This window comes from Anolis carolinensis, chromosome 3 (genome assembly GCF_035594765.1).
Source record: "Anolis carolinensis isolate JA03-04 chromosome 3, rAnoCar3.1.pri, whole genome shotgun sequence".
Lineage (NCBI taxonomy): Eukaryota > Metazoa > Chordata > Lepidosauria > Squamata > Dactyloidae > Anolis > Anolis carolinensis.
The window spans coordinates 28,387,221-28,415,060 of NC_085843.1; the positions used below are offsets into that span (position 1 = coordinate 28,387,221).

General features: G+C 41.7%; 1 protein-coding gene across 1 annotated transcript in view; it reads right to left on the reverse strand.

Moving 5' to 3' along the window:
- Window positions 1–27,840, reverse strand: part of lats2 (large tumor suppressor kinase 2) — a 67,634-nt gene that overhangs the window by 32,700 nt on the left and 7,094 nt on the right. Inside the window, exon 2 of the mRNA XM_003219251.4 lies at window positions 20,766–21,415. Coding sequence (XP_003219299.1) covers window positions 20,766–21,107 — 342 coding nt within the window. The 5' untranslated portion in view covers window positions 21,108–21,415. The remainder of the gene's footprint in view (window positions 1–20,765; window positions 21,416–27,840) is intronic.

Here is a 27,840-nt window from a genome sequence, read left to right on the forward strand (position 1 = left end):
ACGGTTGTTTGAGGCAGCAGTCATGCTTTACTTTTGTGTAAAAGTCTTTTCCAATTGGCTGCCTTCCAAATATTTTCATTCATTGATAACTCCTGTCATTCCTAACCCTCATGGCACGTGTAGTGAAAGGTAGAAGCTGTAGTCCAACCAATCTAGAAGGCACCAGCTTGAAGAAGGCTGCTCTGTAACATTCAGTTCCAGCCTAGTTGGGAATATAACTGAAACATACATATCCATCTTGAAGTATTGTATTCTCTCAGTAGGAACTATGCTCCAGGGCAGTTTTTCATGCAATATCAGCAAATCTGTTTGCAAGGGATTCCTTTTTCACATCTATGTTTTCCAGAAGTGTATGACAACAATACTTCATTTTTAGTCTCCATTTTATATTAGTTAACACATAAATGGGCACTCTCAGTTTCAATTAAAGAAAGCCTATAAAAAAAACCGTATGGTGTTCCCTCACTTATTGCGGGGGTTACGTTCCAGGACCACCCGCAATAAGTCAAAATCCACGAAGTAGGGACACTATATTTTAATATTTATAACTTATTTTAGTAGTTAGGTGGCCTTTCTCTCCTTCGCAAGCCCGTTTTGCACGGTAGTTGTTTTAGTTTGGTGAAGAGGGCCCCAGCAATTTGGCAGAGAAGGCTGTAAACCTGCAACTCCCAGGATTCCCAGGGAGCCAGTGAAGCCTTCCCGGAAGAGGAGACAAGGCGAGAGCGCATGTGCAAAAGGCAGTGAGTTGCTTTGTGTTGTTTAATTGGTTAGTTTGATAGATAGATACCACTTTTGATTGGATAGCATTAAAGTCCAAGGCATTCTGAGAGTGCCTTGGACCACAAAAAAACCCCGCGAAACAGCGAGGGAGCAAAAAGTGAACCGTGATGTAATGAGGGAACACTGTATATCCCTGCACCTGTCCAGTTTCCAAGGAATGAAATCGATAGGAACGGTATCCTCTCTTATACATGACAACCTAACCTGTTCTAAAACATGAATAAAACTTAAAACCACAAAAAAGGCTTTATGACTATCAAAATGCCATAAATCTACTACAATTGCATTCTACAACAAACATATTCCACATGGGAACCGGATGTTCTCAATCACAATTCCAAATGGTCAGCTTTGAAGACTTTGTTTAAACTATATAAAAAAGTGATCTCTCTATTTTAAACTCTGACTCTTCCCTTTGCAAATGGACAGAGTTCCCAAAACATTTCGCAAGCAGAAATAGGAAGAGGGAGAAAGAAGGGAAGCTATTCACAAAAACATGCATGTTTTGAAATCCATTTCTTTCTACAATCTGTCACAGCCTTTAGGCAACCTTTCAACTGAACAACAGTTTTGTATTTCTTTTATTAACATCAAGCACAAAAATCTATAAATAGATGTTTTTATTAATCTTATATTGTGCCTTTCCTTCAAAGGTAAAATGTAAAAGGGCCTCCTATGCCACGCTAAGAGTGACTTTCCTATGAGATTCACCACTTGGAGTTAACTCAGAATTATTCCCATTTTAGAAATTGAGGAAATGAAAAGTAAAAAGTAACTTGCTTCAGACTGCAGCGCAGCAGACATCACACTGGAATGAGCCCAACAAAGCTCACCTAGACATTTCTTTTTCTCATGTAATGCCAAAGATTTTAACTGGATTCCTTTATATATATATTTTTATATCCTTCAGAATTTAATGGCTCATGGAGTGCTGAATTTGTTTGGAGGACTATGGATTTGTAGACTATCACCAATCTGTCACAGGCTTCTATTTTGGGATATCTCAATGACAGCCATCTAGTAACATGCTATGCTAATTATATATATAGGTAAAGGTTTCCCCTGACGTTAAGTCCAGTCGTGATCGACTTTGGGGGTTGGTGCTCATCTCCATTTCTAAGCCGAAGAGCCAGCGTTGTCCATAGACACCTCCAGGTCATGTGGCCGGAATGACTGCATGGAGCGCCGTTACCTTCCTGCCGGAGCAGTACCTATTGATCTACTCACATTTTGCATGTTTTCGAACTGCTAGGTTGGCAGGAGCTGGGATTTGAACCTAGCACCTTTCAGTCCGCAAGTTCAGCAGCTCAGTGCTTTAACACACTGTGCCACCAGGGGCCCCTATCTATCTCTCTCTCTCTCTCTCTCTCTCTCTCTCTATATATATATATATATATATATATATATATATACAACAATATGTAATAATATAATATATTGTATATACATCTAATATTGGTAATAATATTACAAGTAATACAATATAATATGAGTAGTAATACAATATAATAATATTCATTATATATTATATATTACATGTAATATTACTAATAATATTACAGTATAGTGGTATAGTACAATATAGTAATATATAATGCTGATATTGAGCTATGTTAATAATATAATATATTGTATATAGATATAATTTGTAAACCGCTCTGAGTCCCCTTCGGGGTGAGAAGGGCAGAATATGAATGTAGTAAATAAATAAATAAAGAATAATAAATAAATAAATAAATAAATAAATAAATAATTCAGGTGTCCTATAGTGTCCTAAGTAAACATGTGGGAGTGGATAATGCTCTTGCTGTCCCTACCCTCTTCACTTTCCTCATTGATAGACAAGGACCCCCCCTTAACCTCTACTCAGGCTCAGTCTGCATCCGATGTTGCTCCCCTTTCTCTCTTTGTCCATGAAGATCCTTCAAGAGGTTCAGGACCCTGAGCTCCAAACTGCTTGCTCCATAGATAAAGAAGCTTCTCTTCCTGAAGGCTGCTTTTCACATGTAGAGAGTGACACTGGATGGGTGAATGGACAGAAGATTCACCCTCACTATCTGTTTGGTTAAGCCACTTAATACCTGAAGGGACCAGAAAGCTCAAGGAGTCTAGTTAAATATAAATATATGCATTCATCCCAAAGCTCTCAATGCCCAAAATGTTTCATGTGCTGAAATATACCTTTATTCTCTACTGCCTGTTTTATATTTTTCTTTATTTTATTCTATGATTACTGCATTCAAAAGCATTTTATATTTTCAATAAATTGTTCATCGCCTAGAAAACTTTGATGTACTGGCAACTTAATAGTGCATTAAACAAACAAACAAAACAAGCCTGCTTGATCTTTGACAAGAATGGGCCCATGCTGTTTAATGACAAGGTAATGAATAAGAAAGGGCTGGAAAAGTGCAAACTATTTCCAAGAAATACCTTTATGCAGGGCTTTAAAGCAATGCTCTCTACTACAAATTGGCACGTAGCTTGTGCAAATGCATTCCACAGTACTGTGTCACACTTCCCTGACCTATAACATGCTAAAAATTACTGGCATTAATAGTCCTCTGGCGTAGGATGTCTTTTGCAACACTGAAAACAGAACAGTTTTAAGGTCTGTTAAACGAACTTATCTCTTCGGCAATGGCAATCACAAGTCATGCAACCAGCCTGCCTTATTCAGCTACTTGCTGCCAGCTTAGGGATGGCAGTCAAGGCTCTCGGAGCCCTTTAAAAACAAAGTACAGCAGAGTCTCGCTTATCCAACATAAATGGGCTGGCAGAACATTGGATAAGCAAAAATGTTGAATAAGAAAGGATTAAGGAAAAGCCTATTAAATACCAAATTACATTATGATTTTACAAATTAAGCACAAAAACATCATGCTTTACAACAAGTCTGTGACTTGTTTGGAAGCATGGCTGCACTTGTGTTGTTGTTGGGCGTGTTGGCCTGCTGTGCGTTGCTGCCTAGAGAAACAGCTGTGGATTCGGGCAGGAGGTAGACTGCGTTGGATAATATAGAATGTTGGATAAGCAAAGGTTGGATAAATGAGACTGTGCAGTATGCTGTTTAAATGCCTGACAGAATTCTCCTACCTCCAGCTGACATCTCTTTTTGCTACCTCTGTATTGTCATTATCCTCGTCATCCTTATCTTTCTCTTTATCCCATATTTCTCCCAATATAGGGACTCAAGGTGGTGAACAATTGTTATAGACCCATGGAACCCATATCCAGTTTAACCTGCTTGGGGGAAATAGTCTCTCTCGGACAGAGCTTTCCAAACATTTCATGTTGGTGACATACGTATTAGACATGCATAATTTTCGTGACACAATGATTTAATTTTACTTGAAATGTATAGGGACACAAGGAGCCCCTGGTGGCACAGCGGATTAATCCACTGATCTGCTGAACTTGCTGACTGAAAAGTTGGCTGTATGAATCCGGGGACTGGGGTGAGCTCCCGCTGTCAGCCCCAGCTTCTGCCAACCTAGCAGTTCGAAAACATGCAAATGTGAGTAGATCAATAGGCAGGAAGGTAATGGCGCTCCATGCAGTCATGCCGGACACATGCCCTAGGAGGTGTCTACGGACAATGCTGGCTCTTTGGCTTAGAACTGGAGATGAGCACCAACTCCTAGAGTCGAACACAACTAGACTTAATGTCAGGGGAAAATCTTTACCTCTTATAGGGACACAACATATCTCAGGAAAACCTTCCTTGTATATATTTTTTAAAATATGATGGATAGTTAATTTCACATAGACTCAGAGGTTGTGTCAAGGACAGAACGCCACGAGATTCAAAGTAACAGAGTTTATTAGGTTACAGAACTCAAAACAAGCCCGTAAAACACAAGGGCCAGGCAGTATTTGCCTTTAGGAGCAAAAAGGGGCAAAATAAATGTTCAAAAGATAAACCGGATTAAACCGGAGTTTAATCCGGGTAAAAAACAAACTGCTTGCTTCAGCCTGAATATAAACAAAACGAGAGCCAAGAACAAAAGATACAAAGAATGCAGCTAATTGGCAGCAGATTCCTCTCTGCTGCCAACACAGTGTTTACAGTAACTTGCGTCGCTCCCACACACACACAGCAGACAGGATTTCCAGCACGAACAAATCAGCCAGGGAATGCAACAGTAGAGTAGACCAGTTCCGTTCCGTAGTTCAAAGCCAGAAGCAGACGTTTGTAGTTTTCCCAAGTCCAAGAAGGGGATGAAGCCAAGCCGTGGTCAGTTCAGTCCGGGTATTCAAAGCAGGAGATGGCGTCCGTCAAGAAGACGACGGAAGGTCAAGCTAATAAGAGTAAGCACAGGTTTGCACAAACAAATGCCCACACAATCCCTCCCGCCGTCTGACCCTGGATTCCAATCAACTTACGTCTCAGCACAGGAAAGCACACAAGTCTTCAGGGAAGCGTCCCACACACACACGGATCCCAAGCGTTTGCCCAGATTACCTTGCCCAACGCAATTTGCAATTGCTCTCAAGCCCCATTTTATGCCAGTTACAAATCTTCATCACTGTCAGCTGTCCTCCTTAACCCGGGCGTTTCCTCATCACTTTCCTCGTCAGAGCTGGAACACCTCTGACTACGCCCAGCAGCATCTCCAGCTGTGGATCCCGTCCCATCCCTCCAGCTAAGCCATGGATCTGATCCTGAAGGTCCCCATTCATCTTCTGCCCCATCATGGCCAGTGGCACCCAATTCCTCCCTTACCCGAGTCCAATCCATCTCATCCTCCTCCGAGCTAACCTGCCCCTCCTCCATTCTCTCCGTAAACCCCTCGAAAGACTCTTCATCAGATGGTGCTGCAAATATGTCTCGCAGTCTTTTTCTCTCTCGCTCCTCGAGAGTATCTGACTCTCGAGGAGTCTTACGCCCACGCCTGTCAGTAACAGAGCCACGAGGCTCAATCATAACACTATCCCCTCTCACAAAGGCCTCCTCCCCCGATGGTGGAGAAGTGGCAGTGATACCCTCTGCTATAGCACCACGACGACTAGAGGTATCAAGTTTCAACAACGAACGATGAAAGACTGGATGGACCTTTAAACTAGACGGTAAACGCAAACGAAACGCAACGGAAGAAATCTTTTTAACGATAGGAAAGGGACCCAAAAACCGAGGCGCAAACTTTCCCCCAGCCTGCTTAATATATTTGGAAGATAACCACACCAAATCCCCTTCTTCCAACTCCTCCCCTGCCTGCCTGTGGCGGTCAGCCTGAGTCTTCTGCGTTGCCTTAGCTTCCAACAGTAAGCGACGGGCAACATCGTGCAATGCAGCCATTTCCGTAGAGCGGTACACAGGGTCCGAAGAGACCACATTGGTCGACGGCGCCACACCTCCCCGTGGGTGAAAACCATAAGTAAGCTCAAATGGCGTATGCTGACTAGACGTGTGCACCGCATTGTTGTAAGCAAATTCCGCCACCGGTAACCACTTTACCCAAGCCGTGGGTTGATCTAAACAAAAACAACGCAAATACTGCTCTAAGAGCCCATTAACCCGTTCCGACTGTCCATCCGTTTGCGGATGGAAGGCTGAAGACACGTTTAACTTAGTCCCCAAACACTCATGGAAGTGTTTCCAAAAGCGTGACACAAATTGCGGAGCCCTATCTGAAATAATCACCTCGGGTGCTCCGTGCAAACGATAGATGTGCTTTGTAAATAGTAAGGCCAACGTAGGGGCCGCCGGAATGGTTGAACAAGGAATAAAATGAGCCAGTTTACTAAATAAATCCACCACCACCCAAATACAAGTATAACCCCCAGACTTAGGCAAATCTGAAATAAAATCCATGGAAATGATTTGCCATGGCCTCTCCGGAACAGGTAAAGACGATAACAACCCTCTAGGGCGCCCAACAGGCGTCTTACTCTGCTGACAAACGGCGCAGCTGTCACAAAAGCGCAGAATGTCTTGCCGCATCTTTGGCCACCAGTAGCTCCTGGTGATAAGCTGTACGGTCTTGAACCTGCCAAAGTGCCCAGCCATGGGTTCGTCATGGTGGGCTCTAATCACCTCCAACCTGAGGGCCCCCACTGGTACGTAAACCTGCCCCCTACGCACCAATACCCCGTCTTGATCCTGGAGATGCGGCAGTATGGTACGGTTACCTGCAGAGAGCAGCATCAGTTGCTCCTGAGTCCACACATCATCCTTCTGAGCCTCAAGGATCTGGTCATGTAACCCAAGCTCATTATCTACAACACACAGAGAGGCAGTAGGCAAGATGGTCTGACATACTACCTGCTCATTGGTCTTAAATTCCGGCTTGCGGGATAAAGCATCGGCCCGCAAGTTTGCCTTCCCCTCCACGAACTGCACCTTGAAGTTAAACCTGGAGAAAAACAAAGCCCAGCGGATTTGACGCTGGTTTAACTTCTTTGCTGTTTGCAAGTGCTCTAAGTTCTTGTGATCAGACCTGACCACGATCTGGTGCCGTGCCCCTTCAAGCCAGTGCCGCCACACCTCAAACGCCACCTTAATCGCCAACAACTCCTTCTCCCATATGGTATAGTTCTGCTCGAAGGGTGTTAGTTGCCGCGAGTAAAATCCACAGGGACGCAAGGTCCCTGAGGAATCCTTCTGAGACAATACAGCCCCCAACGCGTAGCTAGAAGCGTCCGCTTCTACCACGAACGGTTTGTCAACATCAGGATGGGTTAGTATGTTGTCCGATTGAAAACTAGACTTAAGTCGTAGAAACGCCTCGTGAGCTTCCCGCCCCCACACAAATGGCTGTTTCTTGCGCAGAAGCTGCGTCAAAGGTACCGTGAGCTTTGCAAAGTTCGGAATAAATTCCCGGTAGTAATTAGCGAAACCTAAGAACCTTTGTACATCCTTCTTAGTCTTTAGCTCTTGCCATGAGTTGACGGCGTCAACCTTATGTGGGTCCATCTTAAGTTCCCTACCTGACACTACATGACCTAGGAACTCCACTTCAGGCACATGAAAGACGCACTTGGAAGCCTTGGCGAAGAGCCCATTAGCCCGCAGACGGTGCAGAACCTGCTTGACATGTTGACGGTGTTCTTTCTCGTCCTTAGAAAAAATCAAGATATCATCCAAATAAATCACTAAAAATTGGTCAATTAGGTCCCTAAACACATCGTTCATGAACCTCTGGAAGACCGCGGGAGCATTACAAAGCCCAAAAGGCATGACTCGGAACTCGTGGCATCCGAAGCACGTATTAAATGCCGTCTTCCACTCATCCCCTTCCCGTATACGGATTAAGTTATAGGCCCCCCGCAGGTCAAGCTTGGTAAAGACCTTAGCCCCTTGCACCCTTGATAACAGTTCCGAGATTAAGGGTAGTGGGTACCTATCCCGAATGGTGTATTTGTTTAGGATCCGATAGTCGCAGACCAGCCTAAGTTCCCCAGTCTTTTTGGCTACAAAGAATACTGGTGCCGCAGTTGGAGAACTAGATGGGCGAATAAACCCCTTGGCTAAATTTTCATCTAGAAACTCCCGCAAAGCTTGCCTTTCCGGTACAGTCAAGGCATATAGCCTCCCTGCTGGCAATTTCGCACCTTCTGCCAACTTGATGGCGCAATCATAAGGCCTGTGCGGTGGTAATTTGTCCGCATCCCTTTTACAAAATACATCAGAGAACTCCCCATACTCAGCAAGCACTCCTTCCATATCAGAGTGAGTAACATTTAGAGTGCAACAATCCTGCCTCTTTAAGATCACCTTACGTGTAGCCCAATCTACTTGTGGGTTTACTACAGCTAGCCAATCCATCCCCAGGATCACATCATATCTAGGCAAGCTTGTAATATCCCACACAAACGTTCCCGTTACTCCCTGCACCTCCCACGTTACTGCTGAGGTTTCATGGTTAACCACCCCAGTCTCCAGCAGTCTCCCATCTGCTCCTTCCACCCACACGTCGCATGCCTTGCGCACTCTAGGAATGCCATGCTTCTTAGCAAACTCAATATCTACATAAGAGACCGTAGCCCCTGAGTCCAGCAGTGCCAAAGTAGAAACAAGTTCCCTTCCCCCAACAGATAATGTAATGGGTACGAAAACATGCTTCCTCCCCTCAGTTGACTGCTTGAGGAGCCCTAGTGCGTTGGACTCACGTCGCACTAGGGCTGGCCTTTTCCCGAAAGCTGGGAAGGTTTCACATTACAGTTTTTGGCAAAATGCCCAGCATTCCCACAGTACAAACACAAGCCCAGCTGCCTCCTACGGCTCTTTTCCTCGGTAGACAGCTTTTTAAAGACCCCAAGCTCCATAGGCTCTTCCCCCATCACCACAGGTGCCCTGGTTACATGCATAGATGGCGCACACATTGCTTTTGAGTGTTTACGAGCCTCGAACCTTGCGTCTAAGCGCAGCACCTTGGCAACTAAGGCGTCCCAACTTTCAGCCGGCTCCAAGCGTGCTAATTCATCCTGGAGCATATCACTTAACCCAGCAGTAAATAAAAGCATGAATGCATTTTCCCCCCAATCCAGCTGGTGGCGATACATGTTAAACTTATTTAAGTAATCCAAAACAGTCCCCTTTCCCTGTTTTAACCGATACAAAGCCCACCCAGCATTCTCTGTGCGGAGAGGATCCCCAAAAGTATCAATTAACAACTTTTTGAAATCATTCAAATTGTCCTTGACTGGGTCATTGCCCAAAATTAAATTAGTGGCCCATTGTCCTGCGGAACCGGTCAACAAACTCAAAATAAAGGCCACCTTACTAGTGTCTGTAGGAAAAGCATGAACGCTGAGCTGAGAAAAATAAAGCTCCACTTGTGCCAAAAAGGTTGGCAACTTGCACCTGGTTCCGTCAAAGCGTTCAGGAGTCAAAACATGTCCTTTCACAGCAAAAGCTGTTTGGCTTACGGTAAAAGCCGTTTGCAGTTGGTCAAACTTGGCCCTTAATTCATCCATCGTCTTCCTGACGGGTTTATTGCTGCAATAAACTTTTTAATGGCGTTGGGCAATCTGTCAAGGACAGAACGCCACGAGATTCAAAGTAACAGAGTTTATTAGGTTACAGAACTCAAAACAAGCCCGTAAAACACAAGGGCCAGGCAGTATTTGCCTTTAGGAGCAAAAAGGGGCAAAATAAATGTTCAAAAGATAAACCGGATTAAACCGGAGTTTAATCCGGGTAAAAAACAAACTGCTTGCTTCAGCCTGAATATAAACAAAACGAGAGCCAAGAACAAAAGATACAAAGAATGCAGCTAATTGGCAGCAGATTCCTCTCTGCTGCCAACACAGTGTTTACAGTAACTTGCGTCGCTCCCACACACACACAGCAGACAGGATTTCCAGCATGAACAAATCAGCCAGGGAATGCAACAGTAGAGTAGACCAGTTCCGTTCCGTAGTTCAAAGCCAGAAGCAGACGTTTGTAGTTTTCCCAAGTCCAAGAAGGGGATGAAGCCAAGCCGTGGTCAGTTCAGTCCGGGTATTCAAAGCAGGAGATGGCGTCCGTCAAGAAGACGACGGAAGGTCAAGCTAATAAGAGTAAGCACAGGTTTGCACAAACAAATGCCCACACAATCCCTCCCGCCGTCTGACCCTGGATTCCAATCAACTTACGTCTCAGCACAGGAAAGCACACAAGTCTTCAGGGAAGCGTCCCACACACACACGGATCCCAAGCGTTTGCCCAGATTACCTTGCCCAACGCAATTTGCAATTGCTCTCAAGCCCCATTTTATGCCAGTTACAAATCTTCATCACTGTCAGCTGTCCTCCTTAACCCGGGCGTTTCCTCATCACTTTCCTCGTCAGAGCTGGAACACCTCTGACTACGCCCAGCAGCATCTCCAGCTGTGGATCCCGTCCCATCCCTCCAGCTAAGCCATGGATCTGATCCTGAAGGTCCCCATTCATCTTCTGCCCCATCATGGCCAGTGGCACCCAATTCCTCCCTTACCCGAGTCCAATCCATCTCATCCTCCTCCGAGCTAACCTGCCCCTCCTCCATTCTCTCCGTAAACCCCTCGAAAGACTCTTCATCAGATGGTGCTGCAAATATGTCTCGCAGTCTTTTTCTCTCTCGCTCCTCGAGAGTATCTGACTCTCGAGGAGTCTTACGCCCACGCCTGTCAGTAACAGAGCCACGAGGCTCAATCATAACAGGTTGCTTGTTACGTTTACGTGACATACCAACACACTGCAGTCTACACACGGTTTGGAAAGCTCTGGTATAATAATTTTCGAGTCTCCAGACAATTTTATGGCAAGCTTTTTACTTATTCATTTATTTACTTTATTTTTACCCTGCCCTATCTCACTCCGAGGGGGACTCAGAGCGGTTTAAACTTTCGGCAAACATTCAATGCCACAAGTAAACAAGATCAACAAAAGATACATAATAACCATTAAAATCAACCAATCTATCAATCTCTCCCAGAACACTTGGCCCCAGTCCAGGCAACCAGTATGAATCTTATACTTGCAAGTAGAAAAGATTGCCCCCTCCTTACCAGCACCATGACACCAGACTTCTTCTTCTCCTTCATCTTATATTTATTTATACCATTTATTCTCTCATTAATGAGATTGAAAGCAGTTCACAACATTAAAAACAATACAATTTTAAAAATACCACATATAAATATTAAAATTAAACACAGAAGTACAATATATTATATAATACTAATAGTATAACATACTGGTAGTGATATATATATATGTGTGTGTGTGTGTGTGTGTGTGTGTGTGTATATATATATATATATATATATATATGGTGGTATAATAAAATAGTACAATATAATAATATGATAATTGTATATTATATATTACATATAATATTACTAGTAATATAGCAATATTATGTGTTATTATTTTTGATGTAGATGTGGATTTGTTTTTGGGATTTGGGGGGTTGGTTATTTTTTTCTTTATTCAGCTTTTCGCAGTATTGAATGTTTGCAGGTATCTGTTGTAAACCGCCCTGAATCTCTCAGGGAAATAGGGCGGGATATAAATAAATGTATTATTATTATTATTATCAATTTATTTATTGCTTATGTTATATCTTAATCTTCCAAAGCAAGGTACATTTTAGTCACCTGTTATGTCAAGGATTGTTGGTCCCACACCAACCAGAGATGTAGAATACTCAAAGATTAAGCAAACAAAAAACTAACTTGGAAGACAACTGGCAGAAGAACCATGGGAAAAAAACCCAGCTGTAGTTAATTTTGAAAAAGAGAAAAAAGGAATCTCAGCCTGATCTGTACAATTAGCTCTTTTCTAACCAAAATCATGAGATGTTGGGAGGGAGCTATGAAGCCTAAGCCATCAATAAGAGCAAAGGCTTCAACTAATCCTAGAAACCTTCCAAGAGGAACTGCTACGCCCCGATACTATTGTGATACCACTTCCTGTTGCATTAGTAGTACTCTCAACCTTTTGGTTAGACGTGACCTTTAAAGAGTTGGAATGAACAAATGGTCAATTTTTCAATGACCTGCTGAAGCTATTTCCTTTTTTTTCATAACAAGACTTGGTTCTCACAATTCTGCACATTCCTTTATATCTCTTACGGCTCAATTTCCCTTTCGCATAGCCAAAAAACTATGGACAAAAAAAATTGCAGTCAACTGGGCTATTTTTATGGGTATCTTGATGTACATGAGGCATGAATTATCCAAATCCTATTACAGAAAATCACAAATGCCATGCTTTGACAGAAGACACTGTATTTAATATGAATTATTCTAATCACAGCTTCTAAAAAAATAGCTCATTCATTTTTTTTCGTGTCAGGAGCAACCGGAGTGCTTCTGGAGTGAGAGAATTGGCCGTCTGCAAGGACGTTGCCCAGGGGACGCCCGGATGTTTTGATGTTTTTACCATCCTTGTGGGAGGCTTCTCTCATGTTCCCGCATGGAGCTGGAGCTGATAGAGGGAGCTCATCCACACTCTCCCCGGGTGGGATTCGAACCTGGCAGCCTTCAGGTCAGCAACCCAACCTTCAAGTCGCAAGGCTTTTAGTTAATTTAGTTTATTTAGTTAATAATGTGGGAAAGCCATGCAATGTAATATTTAAATACTGGAATATGTGGGATTTTTACTGCACGGAAAGAAAAACATGTTAGCATTCAGTACATCATGATACATTTACATGCACTGAAGACAGTCACAAGAACAAGGCAATTTAGTAGAACTAATTCTTCATGCAGTGTCCATCATCATCACTATTACTACTTAGAGCAAGGAGGGAGAAAAGTCCTGCTGTCCTTAATAGCCAGTTTGCTACATTCCTATGTTTAGATCACCAACTGATAAAAGAAAACGCTTTTTTCCAAGCAAACGCGTTTGGTTTCAAGCCTTAAACGGTTTTTATCACGACAATATTTGGGATAGTAGAATCCATTATGATTAATAAACAATAGATTCGGTAGTTAAGTAAATCGTGAACATTCTTCAGTCATTCCGGTGAGTTTGGTTAACAAGTTATCCAACTTAAAATGAAGAAAAATATACTTTTGCCACCAAAGATGGATGTAAAAAAAATCTGATTATCTTTGGCACTCTATTTTTTATAAAGAGACAATAATGCCTCTTGGAGAAAATTCAACTTTACAATTAAACATTCAGATAAGAATACAGGTATACTTCAGTTAACAAAGCCTCTGATCTAGAAGAAGTCAAAGCTGGTGAGAGGAAAAAAATCATCCTTGGATGCATTTTGGAAGAAGCCCTCAGACAGCGTCTAGAACAGGCATGGGCAAACTTTGGCCCTCCAGGTGTTTTGGACCTGTTAGGAATTGTAGGAGTTGAAGTCCAAAACACCTGGGGGGCCAAATTTTGCCCATGCCTGTTCTAGAAGGTTCAAAATCCTTTTTTTCTTATCAAAAGCTTACCTAACCTTGTTTTACTTGACACACACACATTAGTACTTGATAAGAGGTTGACAGAAACATTTTCAGTTGTTCTTTTTATCATGTAGGAACCCATTCCTATTCTTTTAATGTTATTTCTGTCTTGTGTATCAAATTGCATGTTAAAGAAGTAATGTTGGTCCTATTTCTTCTATCTTAAGCCCACCACTATCCTTCCTAAACTGTGGTACCCAAAACTGGACAGCACCCAAAACTGGAATCTTCAAACCATACTTTGTTCACTTAAATATTTATTTCCCAAGACGGCCTATCCTTAACATAATCAATTCTTATCAGTGATAAGGGGCAGAAAATGTTTCATATTGAAACAAATTATTATTTCACAAACTTCATTAATAACTGTGGATAGATGCTAATACAATATTAGACAAAGGGTGAAGCAAGCCTCTTACATAACAATAAAATCAAACAATTCTGATGAGCTAATAAAGTACTCTGTGCTAACAAATTACAAAATCTTCATTCCGAAAGGTAGGTGTTTTGCAAGGTGTATCCACAAATACCTATTTTCAAACTCCTGGAAAGACTCAACAATCCATCTAAGGGTACGTGTGGGTATTAGGAAAGTCTTGCTATTCTCAAACCTGGCTCAACACAGAATTTGGAAGAACACGTGCAGTCTAGCACTTTGAAATAAAGGGCCACATCTCCATGTGTAGATTTTGCTGGTGGGGTGGCTACGGTGGAGGCAGTGTGTGCCTGAGACATGTTGCCCCTTTTGAAAAATTATCCCAACGTTAGTTTTCCCACACTTTCTGAAACCCTTTGTGCACGGCAAGCAATGCAGATTGAGAGAGGAATCTTTATGGCTGTTTTCTGTAAATCGACACGCATGGCCTTCTGAACCATGTTTCTGAATCATATGCTGAAATTTGTATCTAAATTTGGCCCAGAAAGTCAGCGAGCAAAACAAGATGCCCGCAACCATAGACGCATTGTCCAGGCATCTGAAGGAGCTTATTGAAAGAGCGAGCCATCTCAAAGGAAAAACAGAGGAATGCAGAACCCAGTTCCAAGCTGACTGCGATTGCGCCTGGCTACTGAGAGCTTTTCAAGTTAATTAAAATCCTACATTGTTCTAGGAAGCGCGTGCCAGAGACAGAGATAGCTTCACAAGCATTCCTTCTCTTTGGCAAGATATTAGCCTTCTTTTGAGGGGCCTGCATTTACACAAAGCTGTGTGTGCACAGCCCCATGACTAACTGCGGTTGTGCATGTTAACTGTGACTCAGTACTCCAAGAATGGTGTCAACTCTGAAAAATGAACCAAAGCTGAATTAGTTTAATGGCCAAATGATTTACTGAAACCTTTGACAAAGAGCCTTCACGTATCAACAGAAAACTATAGAATGTGAAGTCCAATCCTCCACGAACGCAAGCGTCTTCTGCTATGACATATCTGAGCACCTGGTCATCCAAATTTTGTTTTGCAAACTCCAATAAATGAGAATCCACCACTTTCTGAGATAATTAACTCCACTGCAGAAAAGTTCTTATCATCAACTTCTTTATGTCTAGTTGACATCTCTTTTTAAAATCATTTCCATACATTTGTTCAAGTCCTACCCTCTGTAGAAAAAGTACAAGACAAGCTTGTTCTGTCTTCTATGAGAAAATGCTTCAGATATTTGGCTATTACATTGCCTCTCAATCTTTTATTTAGGGAGAACACATCCAGCACCCTCAACTGTTCCTCATAGAGCTTTGCTTATGGACTCTGCATGACCTAAGTGGCTTCCTTTTGGACATATTACACCTCATCAACATCTTCCCTAAATGGTGGTGCCCAATACTGATAGAGTATGCCAGATAAAATTCCAAATCATTGTTTGATATGTTAATGTTTAATTATTTTAAATATTTCTCAAGTTCACTTATATTAAATTTGCTCCCCCAGGGAATTCCAACTTCATTTCATTTAAAAACTGTTTTATAAAACTCTTTACAGACTGTCAGTATATTATCACCACAACAATCTAGATCCACTAAAATAATCATAACATTCAGTCATCATGTGGCCAGCATGACTGAAGGGAGCGCTGTTACCTTCCCACTGTAGCGGTACCTATCGATCTACTCACATTTTCGAACTGCTGGTTTGGCAGAAGCTGGGGCTAACAGCAGGAACACACCTCGCTCCCCAGATTTGAACTGCCGACCTTTTGATCAGCAAGTTCAGCAGCTCAGCAATTTTACCTGGTGCTACCAGGGGCTCATATTTTTTCATACTCTTCCTAAAAACAGCAAAGATTGTACTGATTATAATTCTGGGGGAGTGCATTCCCCTTTCAGCATATGCAGGCTTTGACTTGCAAGAGGGAATTTTCATTAGGTTAACTGTATTTTTTCTTTTAAAAGCCCAGACTACACATATGGATCTGCTCACTGATCTACTTACCAAGACAGGCCCTTTTTCAGCATATGCCATTGCTCTTAATTTCCCATCATCCTCATTCAACAAACATTTAATCCATGTCTATTGAGTACAATCTGTCCTCATTGACTTAGGACTTGGGGATGGTAGAACGCTACCCCCTTGGTGTCTTTTCAATTTTGTGTGTAGACTCCTGAAAACCCACAGCAATCTGCCAAGTCTGATGAAATGTCACTGGAATGCAAGGGTGGTGCCATTTACTACATAAGCATCAGTACTCCTGCTTGAACATCAGAAATAGGATAGCACAAGCACATTGTTTCGGAGAAATTCGGGAAGCCCCAGAGCTGAAAGAGTCCAGTTGCAGCTGTTGTGCCATTTGCTGCAGAACTTCGCTAAAAGTCTGCAGGAGACACAACCAGAGCTGTACTTTTCAAATACACTCACACATTTTCCCAAGAAACCGGTACAACCAAACTATGACAATTCACACCTCTTCAATAATCCATATCAGCATAACATTTTATGGTGGAAGCAACAACCCTGTCAACTTTTTCATTCCAAGAAAGAGAGAGAGAGAGAGAACTAGAATTCAGACCTTTTCAGCTTGATGAACAGATCTAATCATCTGCTCAATTGCTTCTATTCAGTGCAATTAAAATATTTAAAAAGCTACTATCTACAACTGCATGCAACATTCCTCAACTAATTGCCTGGGGTGTTTCCAAATGGATTAGTGAGCTGCAAGAAGCATGTCTGCAATCCTGTGCCAGTGTATTTTGTAAAGACTGAAAACTGAATTTTCAAGTTCATCAAGTTTTGTTTACCAGCTGGCGGACAACTAACAGCATTTCTGACTTCATATTTTTGTGGTGAGTTAAGGCCATGCCTCTTTTACAAGTTCTACAAGTCCTGGAACTATGTACACTGAAAGCTTATTTTTTCAATTCAGGACATTGCATGTTATTTGTTTTAATCATCTTTGAAAGAGGAACAGTTATGCTGTGAGATACATCCAGCTGTTGGGAAATGAACATACTTTGAAAAAAAAACCCATTTAGTTCACTTCAGTTTTTGCTGTGTTCAAGGCCTACTTTGGGGACATATTATTTGCAACACTTACCAAACTCTTAATAGCCTTAATGTCTCTTCTCAATAAGATAAACCTTAGTCCCCAGCAATTTAAATAAATGTGTGTTTGGGGATGATGTTTTTAAACAAGTTTAGAGTGTAGTCTAAAAAAAGTTATGCTGTTATGAAATAACAAGCATCGGGATCCCTCCCCTTTTAAACCACGTGGGGTGCCCCATGACTTCTTAACTAAGTTCTGATTGATTAACAAGCAGGATCATAAAGTTATTGTCAGGAGCACACCATGCACAAGGAATCTGGAATTGCTCCAGTTAAGCAATTGCTTCCTACATCTTCCTGAGATATAATGGTGTTGAAGAGGCATGAACAGGAGACAAACAGAATGAGACACTGAATGCTAGGGAATGAACTGAACTTCCCACCAACTGCACCAAAAATCACAAAATCATAGAGTTAGATGAGACCATAAGGACCATCCAGCCCAACCCTCTGCCATTTTAACTTATAATGCCTAGCTTGTTTGGCATCATAGCCCATTGGGAAAGTTTTATTTTTCAGACATTTTAATCAAATAAATATAAAAAATAAAGACATTGATTGTAGGGAATTCATTGCTCAGGGATATAGAGAGAACTACCTGCAGGATAAAATGAATCTAAAAGTGTGATGGCATCCTGATGCTGGTATCTAGGATGTCACTGACAAGTTTCCGAAACTCATTAAGAACATAGACCATAGCCTCTTCCTTCTGATTCATGTGGACACCAATCACACTACGAAGAACCCCTATGTCTGGAAAACCTTGGACTATGGAGCCTTGGGCAGGAAAGAGAGGACATAGAGGCACAGAGGCTATTCTCATTAATTCTACTAGTGAAAGACAGATGACTACACAATGACACAAAGATAGTGAATGGTTGCTGACAGGAGGAGTCTGGGACCATCATCTTCACTTCTTAGACCAAGAACTGCTAGCCACAGATCAGAATTAACATGGTTGCCAAAACCATAATGAATGTGATCAGGGGTTTTCAATCAAATTCATGCTGGGAAAAGACATGGAGGAGAGCAAGCAATACCAAGCCAACCTGGTTAAACTCCTGCAAAAAGAAGTGAAGACGTACTGCATGGACTGTGAAGTTGAGGGTCTACAATGGACTTGGTGGAATAAAGGTGTCTTTATTTGCATCAGGTGCCGAATACTCTGAAATCTGGAAGTTTGTATATCCAGAGTTATGTGTATCAACTTGGATCAGTGGACGCCAGAAAAAATACAGTGCATGCAGAGTATTGAAAATACCAAGGCACAGTATGTTTAGGAAGCTAGACTACCAGAGAACCTTCAATGCCCTCAAACAGATCTAGCTATGGAATTATTTACCAGGGATAAACACAAGAAGAAAAATACTATGACAAAAATGCAGCTCCTGTCACTGTTAAGAGAAGAAAAGAAGAAAGAGAAAAAGGAGAACTGGGCAAAGCTTTGAAATGCTTAGGAACTGAAAAACCCTTTTATATAATCTATTGTGTGTGTTTTTATCGTTACAAATTTTAATTAAAATAGGTTGCTGTGAGTTTTCTGGGCTATATGGCCATGTTCCAGAAGCATTCTCTCCTGTCATTTTGCCCATATCTATGGCAGGCATCCTCAGAGGTTGTGAGGTCAGTTGGAACATACCTCACAACCTCTGAAAATGCCTGCGATAGATGTGGGAGAAACGTCAGGAGAGAATGCTTCTAGAACATGGCCTTACAGCCATGTGATTCCGGCCATGAAAGTGATTCCGGCCATGAAAGTGATTCCGGCCATGAAAGCCTCCAACAACACATTTAATTAAAATATTTGGGGCAGAGGGGAACTGAAAACTTCTGAGAAAAGGATCAGCAACTAGAGCTTGAAATCTGTCCTAAGAAAGTACCAGGTTCTACTGTTGTTCTTTGGGACTTGATGCTCCTTCAAATTCCTCTATCACACATGGAAGCACTACCATCCCTGCTGTAGTAATGAATAGTTGGAGATATATGACCAATGTTTTCTAATCCTTGGTCAGCAACTTTTCTACCTCCTCCCCCAGAGTGCTTCCACCAACCCTGAAGCTTCCACTCCCTCTGCTACATTGGGAGACCTTGATCTGTTCACCAACCAAACAAATTCACCAAAGTAACTGCTCTCCCAGGTCTCAATCTTGTCACTGTATGATTCAGGAACTATGGCATCTCTCAATGCTCCAAGTTTATTTACAGGATCACAGCCTTTGCTCTTTGCTGCACAACCCGGAGCACATTTTCAGGTGTTTCCAGCCCTTCATTTGTACCTGGATGTCAACCCAAGCAATGATTGGAAGCATGGACAGCCAGTATCTGTCATAGGGCAGAATGCAGGCATGACGGTGAGCATGAGTATGCCAAATGGCTTTTCTGTCTCTATGCAAACTGCTGCTCAAAATGTTGGTGAACCCCAAGGAATGATGGTGGGGTGACTAACCTCACCACAGAAAATTTGTATGCAGTAAAATCAGAGAAATGTTTCCCAAATGAATCAGTAAATGGCTAAAATGAATCTGAGTTGTTACAGTGATGAGAGGGTTTTGTACAACCCCCAAATACAGCAGCAGGGAGGACTGGAAGTTCCTCAGGCCAGACTCAATATAAATGGAAACTGCAATGGAAGTTTCATCTCTAGATCAAGACCTGACTGCCATATTCAAATGAATCTTTCTTGTTCTGTCCATGTACATTTTCCCTGATGGCACTATCAAGTATTCTTAAATAACTGTATTGTGGTATGAATTGACTTTGAAAAATTTGGTCTAGTGAATAGCACATTGGGGTCACTTATCACTGCCAGCTTTTCCATTCCACAGCACATTTGATCTCATTAAAGTATGCTGTTCAAAAGAGCAGTTTGACAAGGACAATTTCAACAGAAAAGAGGAAATCATGAAAATGAACAAAATCTGACTACCAGTAAGTAAAGAACAACACACTGAAAATGGGAGTTCCAGACAGGAAACAGTCAGGGCCAGCTAACACCTTCCAACAAAGGATTCCCCCAGGCAGGAAGCAGCCAGGCTTTGAAGCTGCAAGGCCTTTCAATGCTAATCAAGGTGGTCAACTGCAGCATTCACACTTGCATCAAGCAGACAAGAGCTCTTTCTGCTATCCTGGACATTCCATAAATATATAAACCCCACTTGCCTTGTTTCCAACAGACCTCACAACCTCTGAGAATGCCTGCCATAGATGTGGGCGAAACATCAGGAGAGAGTGCTTCTGGAACATGGCCATACAGCCTGGAAAACTCACAGCAACTCACTTACTCAAATTATTAGTCACAGGGCCAATGTTTCCAGATAAGAGAAATAGATACCATGTCTGCAGATGCCACTTGACAATTAGCCCAATAATCCTGTACAAGATACTGTATGAAAGAGATATCATAACAGTACTACCTGTAACAAGCACTTTTTCTGACTGTACAAAGAAAAGATTGTTCTGTTACCTACCAAGAACTTGGAAAATATCTGCCATTGGACCATAACTCGCAGCATCCTCTAGCTAACACAGCCGACACCAAATGTGTCAATTTTCATAGCAGTAGAGCCAGGAATGCTTACCTGATCGCATCCCACATTCACCAGTTCCTGTAGCATTTGCCTGTTGACTTCAATGGCTGCAGAGGTGGTGCCCAACTCATTTGCAAAAGGTGACAACGAAGCGCTGATTTCTCGCAGAGCCTTTTGGTAAGGCCCAAACTTAGTAGAAGGTCTCAGCTGCTGCTGCCTGGCACTATCTTTCCCAAGTACGATTTTAGTGTCCAGAGAACTTTTGCCACCTGGTCCAACAGGTAATCCCTGACTGAAAGATTTGGTAGGTTGTTTCAAACCTTCCCGAATTTCCTGCAGTCTCTGTCTGCTGTTGCCGGAGTAAGTAGTCGCAGGAAAAGTCTTTGGCCTCATGGTTAATCCAGTTTTGTTTCAGCATAAATACCAGCTTCTGTTGCATAGAATTGCAGGGATATTTGGGGCTGTTCTTGAGGACATCAATTTGCTGTAAAGCATAATCCCTTAATACAATTTCAGTAAAGGACTGCAAATCTCTGAAGGAGGGACTGTCACACTTTTATGTCCTAATCTGTCCCTTGCAAGCAACTGGCATGACACATATCTTGAAGGGCAGACACACTCATTCTTCTTTAATTCACAGTTTTTAAAGTTCCTAAAGACAGGGAGAAACTCTGACATTCCATCTTGCTGTTTTTCAGAGCCTAAAAGACATAACACAAATATATTAATGAAGTGACACAGAGAAGCCATTGAAATCCACAAGCATGTGGACAACTTTATCAGAAAGGAGGAAACCATGAAAATGAACAAAATCTGGCTATCAATATTTGTTTTTAAATCTAAAATCAGGACAGTAAATAAAAAACACTCAAAAAACAGAGAAATTCCAGATATGAATTAATCAGGGCCAACTAACACCTCCCAACACAGAATTCACCCAAGCAATAAACAGCCAGATCTTGAAACTGGAAGTCTATTCAATACTAATTAGGGTGGCCAATTGAAACATTCACACCTGCCTCAGACAGAGAAGAGTTATTTCTGCCACCCTGGACATTCCACAGATATATAAACCCCAATTGCATAGTTTCCAACATATCTCACAACCTCTGAGGATGTCTACAATAGATGCAGGCGAAACATCAGGAGAAAATGCTCCTGGAACATGGCCATACAGCCCGGAAAACTCACAGCAAACTACATAATGAGGTGCTTTTTTTTCTTTTAAAGTTTTTTTTTCTCAAGATATGGCGTCTTACATTTACTGATATTCTGCTTTTCTTATATAATGCAAAGCAAAGAACAATAAAATACAATAACTATGCAGAATATGAAAATATATGAAGTTTAAATCTTTCCAGTAAACTTTATATTGAATCAACCCAAACATAAATTAAGCATTAAGACCTAAACCCAATTCCTGATCCCAACTATAGTAAGCTAACTAAATCAACAGCAACCCAGAAAGTTAAAAATTCTGTGTCATTAGTTTGATAGGTTTACTCTAGTCAGGACTTAGGTCTAAAAGCTTTCTCCAAACAGAAAGCTCTTAACATTTTTTTCTGAATAGCACTGGATGTCTGGAGATTTCAGAGAGATTTCATACAGAACAGGAGCAACACACTAAATGAAATGAGCAGAATGTCAGACCAAGAAGTCCTGCATTTGATGCATTCTTATACAGTACATGATGAAACTTACTAGGTATGTGTTGTGCAAGTTATTCTTAAAGCAGCTTAACTTAAAAGAATACAGATGGCGGCCTTGAGAATGTTCTTACATCAACTGTATCTGATTTATACAATGATGCAAGACTCTGAGAATTCAATGACAAAACTTTTAATGGAAGACATTAACTGAATGTGGGACTTCTACATTAGGTCAATTGATCCAGAATTTTTAGCATGTTCAGTGTTCTTTTCTCAAAGAAAAGGGGAAGCTTTTCCATGTATGATGAATGTATATGATGAAATATTTTCAGCCAGTTTTATTTCTTTACCACTATTTTGCATGTGTTATGTTCTAAACCAGTGGTGTTCAACCTTTGGTCCTCCAGGTCTTTTGGACTTCTGCTCCCAGAATTCCTGACCACTGGACAAGCTGCCCAGGGCTTCTGGGAGTTGGAGTCACAAAGGCTGGACACCTTTGTCTTAAACTATGACAACCTATGGCTACAAACAATATTCGTTACAAATGTCCAAACTAATTATGAATGTTCAGGCTTGGCTGAATCATGGTAAAGTCTTTATTTAAAAATCAATGAGAAAAAGAACCTTCAGAAATAGGAAACAGAAATATATACATAAAACCTCACATTTAGGGCAAATCTTCCATCAACTAGTTATACCACATACACAGCAGATGCCAACAAATGTGATGTTGGAGGTAACACCCTTCTCAAGCCTCCTCTATTTAATGTTTTATCTGTGTTACAATGTGTCAGTTTATTTCCTGAAGCGTATGTCTTTTTTGGTTTGCAGCTCTATATACTTAAAGCAGTGAGAGGGGCTGCAGACCAAGTGACATGTTCAGTGATGGTTTAGAACCGTTCAGTTAAAAGTCAGTTGAGGCTTGAGTCTGTTAGAAAACAGAAGCCAGTGTTAAAAATTAGAAGACTGTTGAGCCTTGAGTCTGTTTGAGTGCAGAAGCCAATGTTAGCAGCTAGAAGACAATGCTTGAGTTTTCCTTGGAAGAAAACTGTTATTAAAGAGAGCTGTACAAAGCAATATAGTTTTGAAGAGACTGTTAAAGACTATACGTTAAAGATACAAACTGAAATGTTTTCAAGTTTAACCTGATTAAGAAATGTACCTGTATATTTAAATGTGTGAAGTTATGAGTAAAACAAACACACATTACTTTAAAGAAGTCTACTTGAATCTTTGTCTGCTGAGAGCGTTGAATAGATATAAGATATCTATGTTCCCAGTGAGCTTCTACCAATAAACTAAAAGAACACTTCTGAAACTCTGCTACACAATAGGTTATGATCCTAACACAGTGGTTCTCAACCTGTGGGTCCTCAGATGTTTTGGCCTTCAACTCCAAGAAATCTTAACAACTGGTAAACACTGGCTAGGATTTCTGGGAGTTGTAGGCCAAAACACCTGGGGACCCACAGGTTGAGAACCACTGTCCTAACAGGTCATAATCCCCAATTAGGTTGTGATTCTAACAGGTCATAATCCATCATTCCAATACTTGAATGATCAGCAGAAAATATACAATAAATTGAACTACTAGCTTGATCCTTCTTCTCCAAAGTCATATCGAAACCAGCAGGCTTTCAAGCTAATTCCAAATAAAAGACTGGGGAACTCCCATGGATGAGCTGCAAAACCTAGAAACAAAAGCCTATGTTCAAAATGAAACCCAGGCTCTGCTATGACATAAATAAAGCTAGGAATGCTAAAATACCCACTGATGGACCAGTGCATCATAATCCATGTTTAAATTACTAGGTATGAACATCACCTTTCCTAAAGAAAAAAACTATCATTGCTTATATTAAAGTGCAGCTTGTATCAACATATGACTCTGGTCTCTCTGGATCCCCCCCGATTACTTGATTTTGTATTTTTCAAAGAGTGCTCTACTGCTTTTCTTAGTATTTCTCTCTTTAAAGGCTCTTGGAACACAAGGTACTGAAAGCTGGGTTGGCAAATTAGGGGGTACAAAACAAGGGCCACATAGTGTTTGCAAACAGCATGCAACAGTACAATAGCACACCTCCACTGTTTCTGCACAAAAGAATCAGGAATGGTAGACTGCATAAAGAAAGTGGTGCGGAGGGAGATTGTAAAATGTGTCATATTTGGACAGCTGAATCTTTTCCTTGCCCACAAATTTCTGCAAGAATATAACGTTCTGGGAACAAAGGATGTTTCCTGCAAATGAACTTAGACCAGGCTACAAAAGGAGTGAAATGCAAAAGCAAGAGAACTTTGTGCACAGAATGTAAAGAAGAAACAGAAGCGGCAATGAAATAATCATGCATGAGGGCAAAATGTTGCTTTCATCTATCAGTACAAGCCTACATTGTCTAGCATCTGTTTAAAGAGAAGAATTTCTGCTGAAAAATGAAAACAGCCTAAAGAGCAAATGGAAAACAGCAGCTGCATGCGCTATCCACTCTGACGCATGTGTATCCTTTGGATCCCAGCCTCAACATACATCCGTACAGGCTGTTTCCCACGCTCTTGCTTCAGATTTTAGCACTAGATCTGGACCATCAATTTCAGTCTTTATAAAAGCAAAAATGATTTGCTACAGCAAAGCCTAGCCATCACTGTTGCAACCAGAGTACCTGGATAATTCACCTATGCAACCGTTTTCCCCATCCATGTTATCGATTCCTACCTTTGACAATGCAAACAAAGCACTAATATTGGCTAAGGATTGCTACAATTTTGTTTAGCAGAGAGTAAAAGCACGCACCACATTTATAGAGTGGGCTAGTGCAGGCACCAGCTTGGCACAAAACACAGTCCACTTGCTCCTTTTTCTTTACAAGACCATGTGAAGGGATATTTAATGGCAGACCTTTGGCAATGGGAATGCAAGGAATCTGGAACAGTTCTTGGAACTCAGGATCCTACTGATATGGGCAAACAAGGCCAGGGCTGTTTCTTCAAAAGCAACCGAATAGCGGCTGCTTTGTTCAGCAAACTGTTCCAAATAACAAGGTTCACTATTTATCCCAGCAGCAGCATCATGCCATGCATAACTAATATTTTAAAGAAGCCTCTTCATCCCAATATGAAAACAGTAGACAACATGATACAGTAAAACACTGTATCTGGAGGGAATACATTCCACAACTCTCAAGCATACCTGAAAGCATGGATAATAGCAAATCCTATATTTTGGCTATTCTTGGGCTGAAAGCATACCATAGAATCAAACTGGAAGATCTTGAGAGACAACAAACACTTTCAATGGGTGGAGGTTGGAATGTGGGTACGTGACACTATCCATTTGTGGATAAAGGGATCATGCTGTACTTCCACATCAAGTAGTGATTCAGTTTATGATATCTCACGTTGGGACCACAACCCTCGTAGATATATCTCTTCTAATATTTGAACTTTCTGTTTCTTCTAATATTCTCCCCCACTGAGAGACTGAAAGTGAAGGTAATCTATAGTCACCTCTTCAGGTTCTGGTAAAAAACAAAGTACAGTAGAGTTTCACTTATCCAACATAAATGGGCCGGCAGAACGTTGAATAAGCGAAAATGCTGGATAATAAGGAAGGATTAAGGAAAAGCCTATTAAACGTCAAATTACATTATGATTTTACAAATTAAGCACCAAAACATCATGTTTTACAACAAGTCTGCCACTTGTTTGGGAGCATGGCTTCACTTGTGTTGTTGTTGTTGGGCGTGTTGGCCCATGGCACGTTGCTGCCTAGAGAAACAACTGTGAATCCAGGTGGGAGGCAGACTGTGTTGGATAATACAGAAGGTTGGATAAGCAAAGGTAGGATAAGCAAGACTCTACTATACATCTCGCAGCCCTTCACTGCCACCTCCCCACCTGGAGCCCCTAGTGACTCAATGAGTTAAACCCTCATGCTGGCAGGACTGCTGACTGACAGGTCAATTGTTTGAATCTGGCGAGAGCAAGTGAGCTCCCTCTGTCAGCTCCAGCTCCCAATGCAGGGACATGAGAGAAGCCTCCCACAAGGATGGTAAAACATCAAGCATCTGGGCATCCCCTGGGCAACGTCCTTGCAGACGGCCAATTCTCTCACACCAGAAGTGACTTGCAGTTTCTCAAGTCGTTCCTGACATGGAAAAGAAAAATCTCCCCCCCCCCCCAAAAAAACCCCCTGTCTGACACCTTTGTGTTAGGCGCCATGTCACTAGTACCTCCTAGATATCCCTGTCAGCATGGCTACTTTTCTGAATTCTGCTCCAATCTTTTCCCAGACAGAAAGGCCATAAACCCAGACTCCTGTTTTGATGAATAACAAAAAGTAGACAGACAGGCCTGGAAGGCACAGCAAGTCCATGCAAGGGACCATCCCTTCGCCAGGTATTACGTGCAAAGTGTCAACACAGTCAACCACCCAAACAACCAACCGAGGCCACATTTTCGGTCTCTTTTCTAGACATGCCATTTAGACCTCTGAAGGCTGCTGATCAAGACAACACTTGTAGGGTTAGAACTTCTAGAACAGCAAGCACTAGAAGATATCATTGTTTGTTGGAGAATCTGAGCTGTCAGGCTCAAAAATAACCCTCAGTTGGGGCAATTCCAACGAAATAAATCAAAGTATTAGGAGTAAATTCCATAATCAGCAGAAACTTAGGTGTGGTGAGAAGGAAAAGCTTCTTAATCCTTAGGATGGTTTAGGATTGCAGTCAGAACTTTGGTTCAAAAATATGTATTGAAGTAAAAGAAATACATTCTTGATAGGAAAGGTCTTGGAGCTGTCTAGCTTAATAAGTCTTATCTTCTAAAGAAGGTAAAAATATCCATGGAGTTACATTCTGCCTCGAGAGAAGCAAATGTGCATCCTCACAGGCAGTTTAAACCTAAAAGCAATGGTTCTCAATCTGGGGTCCGCAGATGTTTTTGACCTGCAACTCCCAGAAATCCCAGCCAGTTTACCAGCTGTTAGGATTTCTGAGAGTTGAAGGCCAAAAACATCTGGAGACCCCAGGTTGAGAACCACTGCTTAAGAGAAAGTTCCCCCACATAATTCCATTACTACATCATCAAAGGAGATTGAGACAGTGGATAACAGTAAAGACAAAAAAAAAGCTCTTTAGGAAAACATGCATATGGATGTGGTGGAAAGACCCCCTCAGTTTAGCCCTGTCTCTAGTCTAGCTACTCATTGAGGACTAGAAACTTGATGACACAAAAAACTCGTGCAGTCAAGGGATGAAACCCAATATTGTTTACCATGTCTACACAAGCATCTTCTGCTCAAGAGGGGTTAAAGCAGGGGTCCCCAAACTAAGGCCCGGGGGCCGGATGCAGCCCTCCAAGGCCATTTACCTGGCCCCCGCTCTCAGTTTTAGACTTAGGCTCGCCCAAAGTCTGAAATGACTTGAAGGCACACAATAACAACAATCCTACTTGATTATCTCATTGGCCAGAAGCAGGCCCAC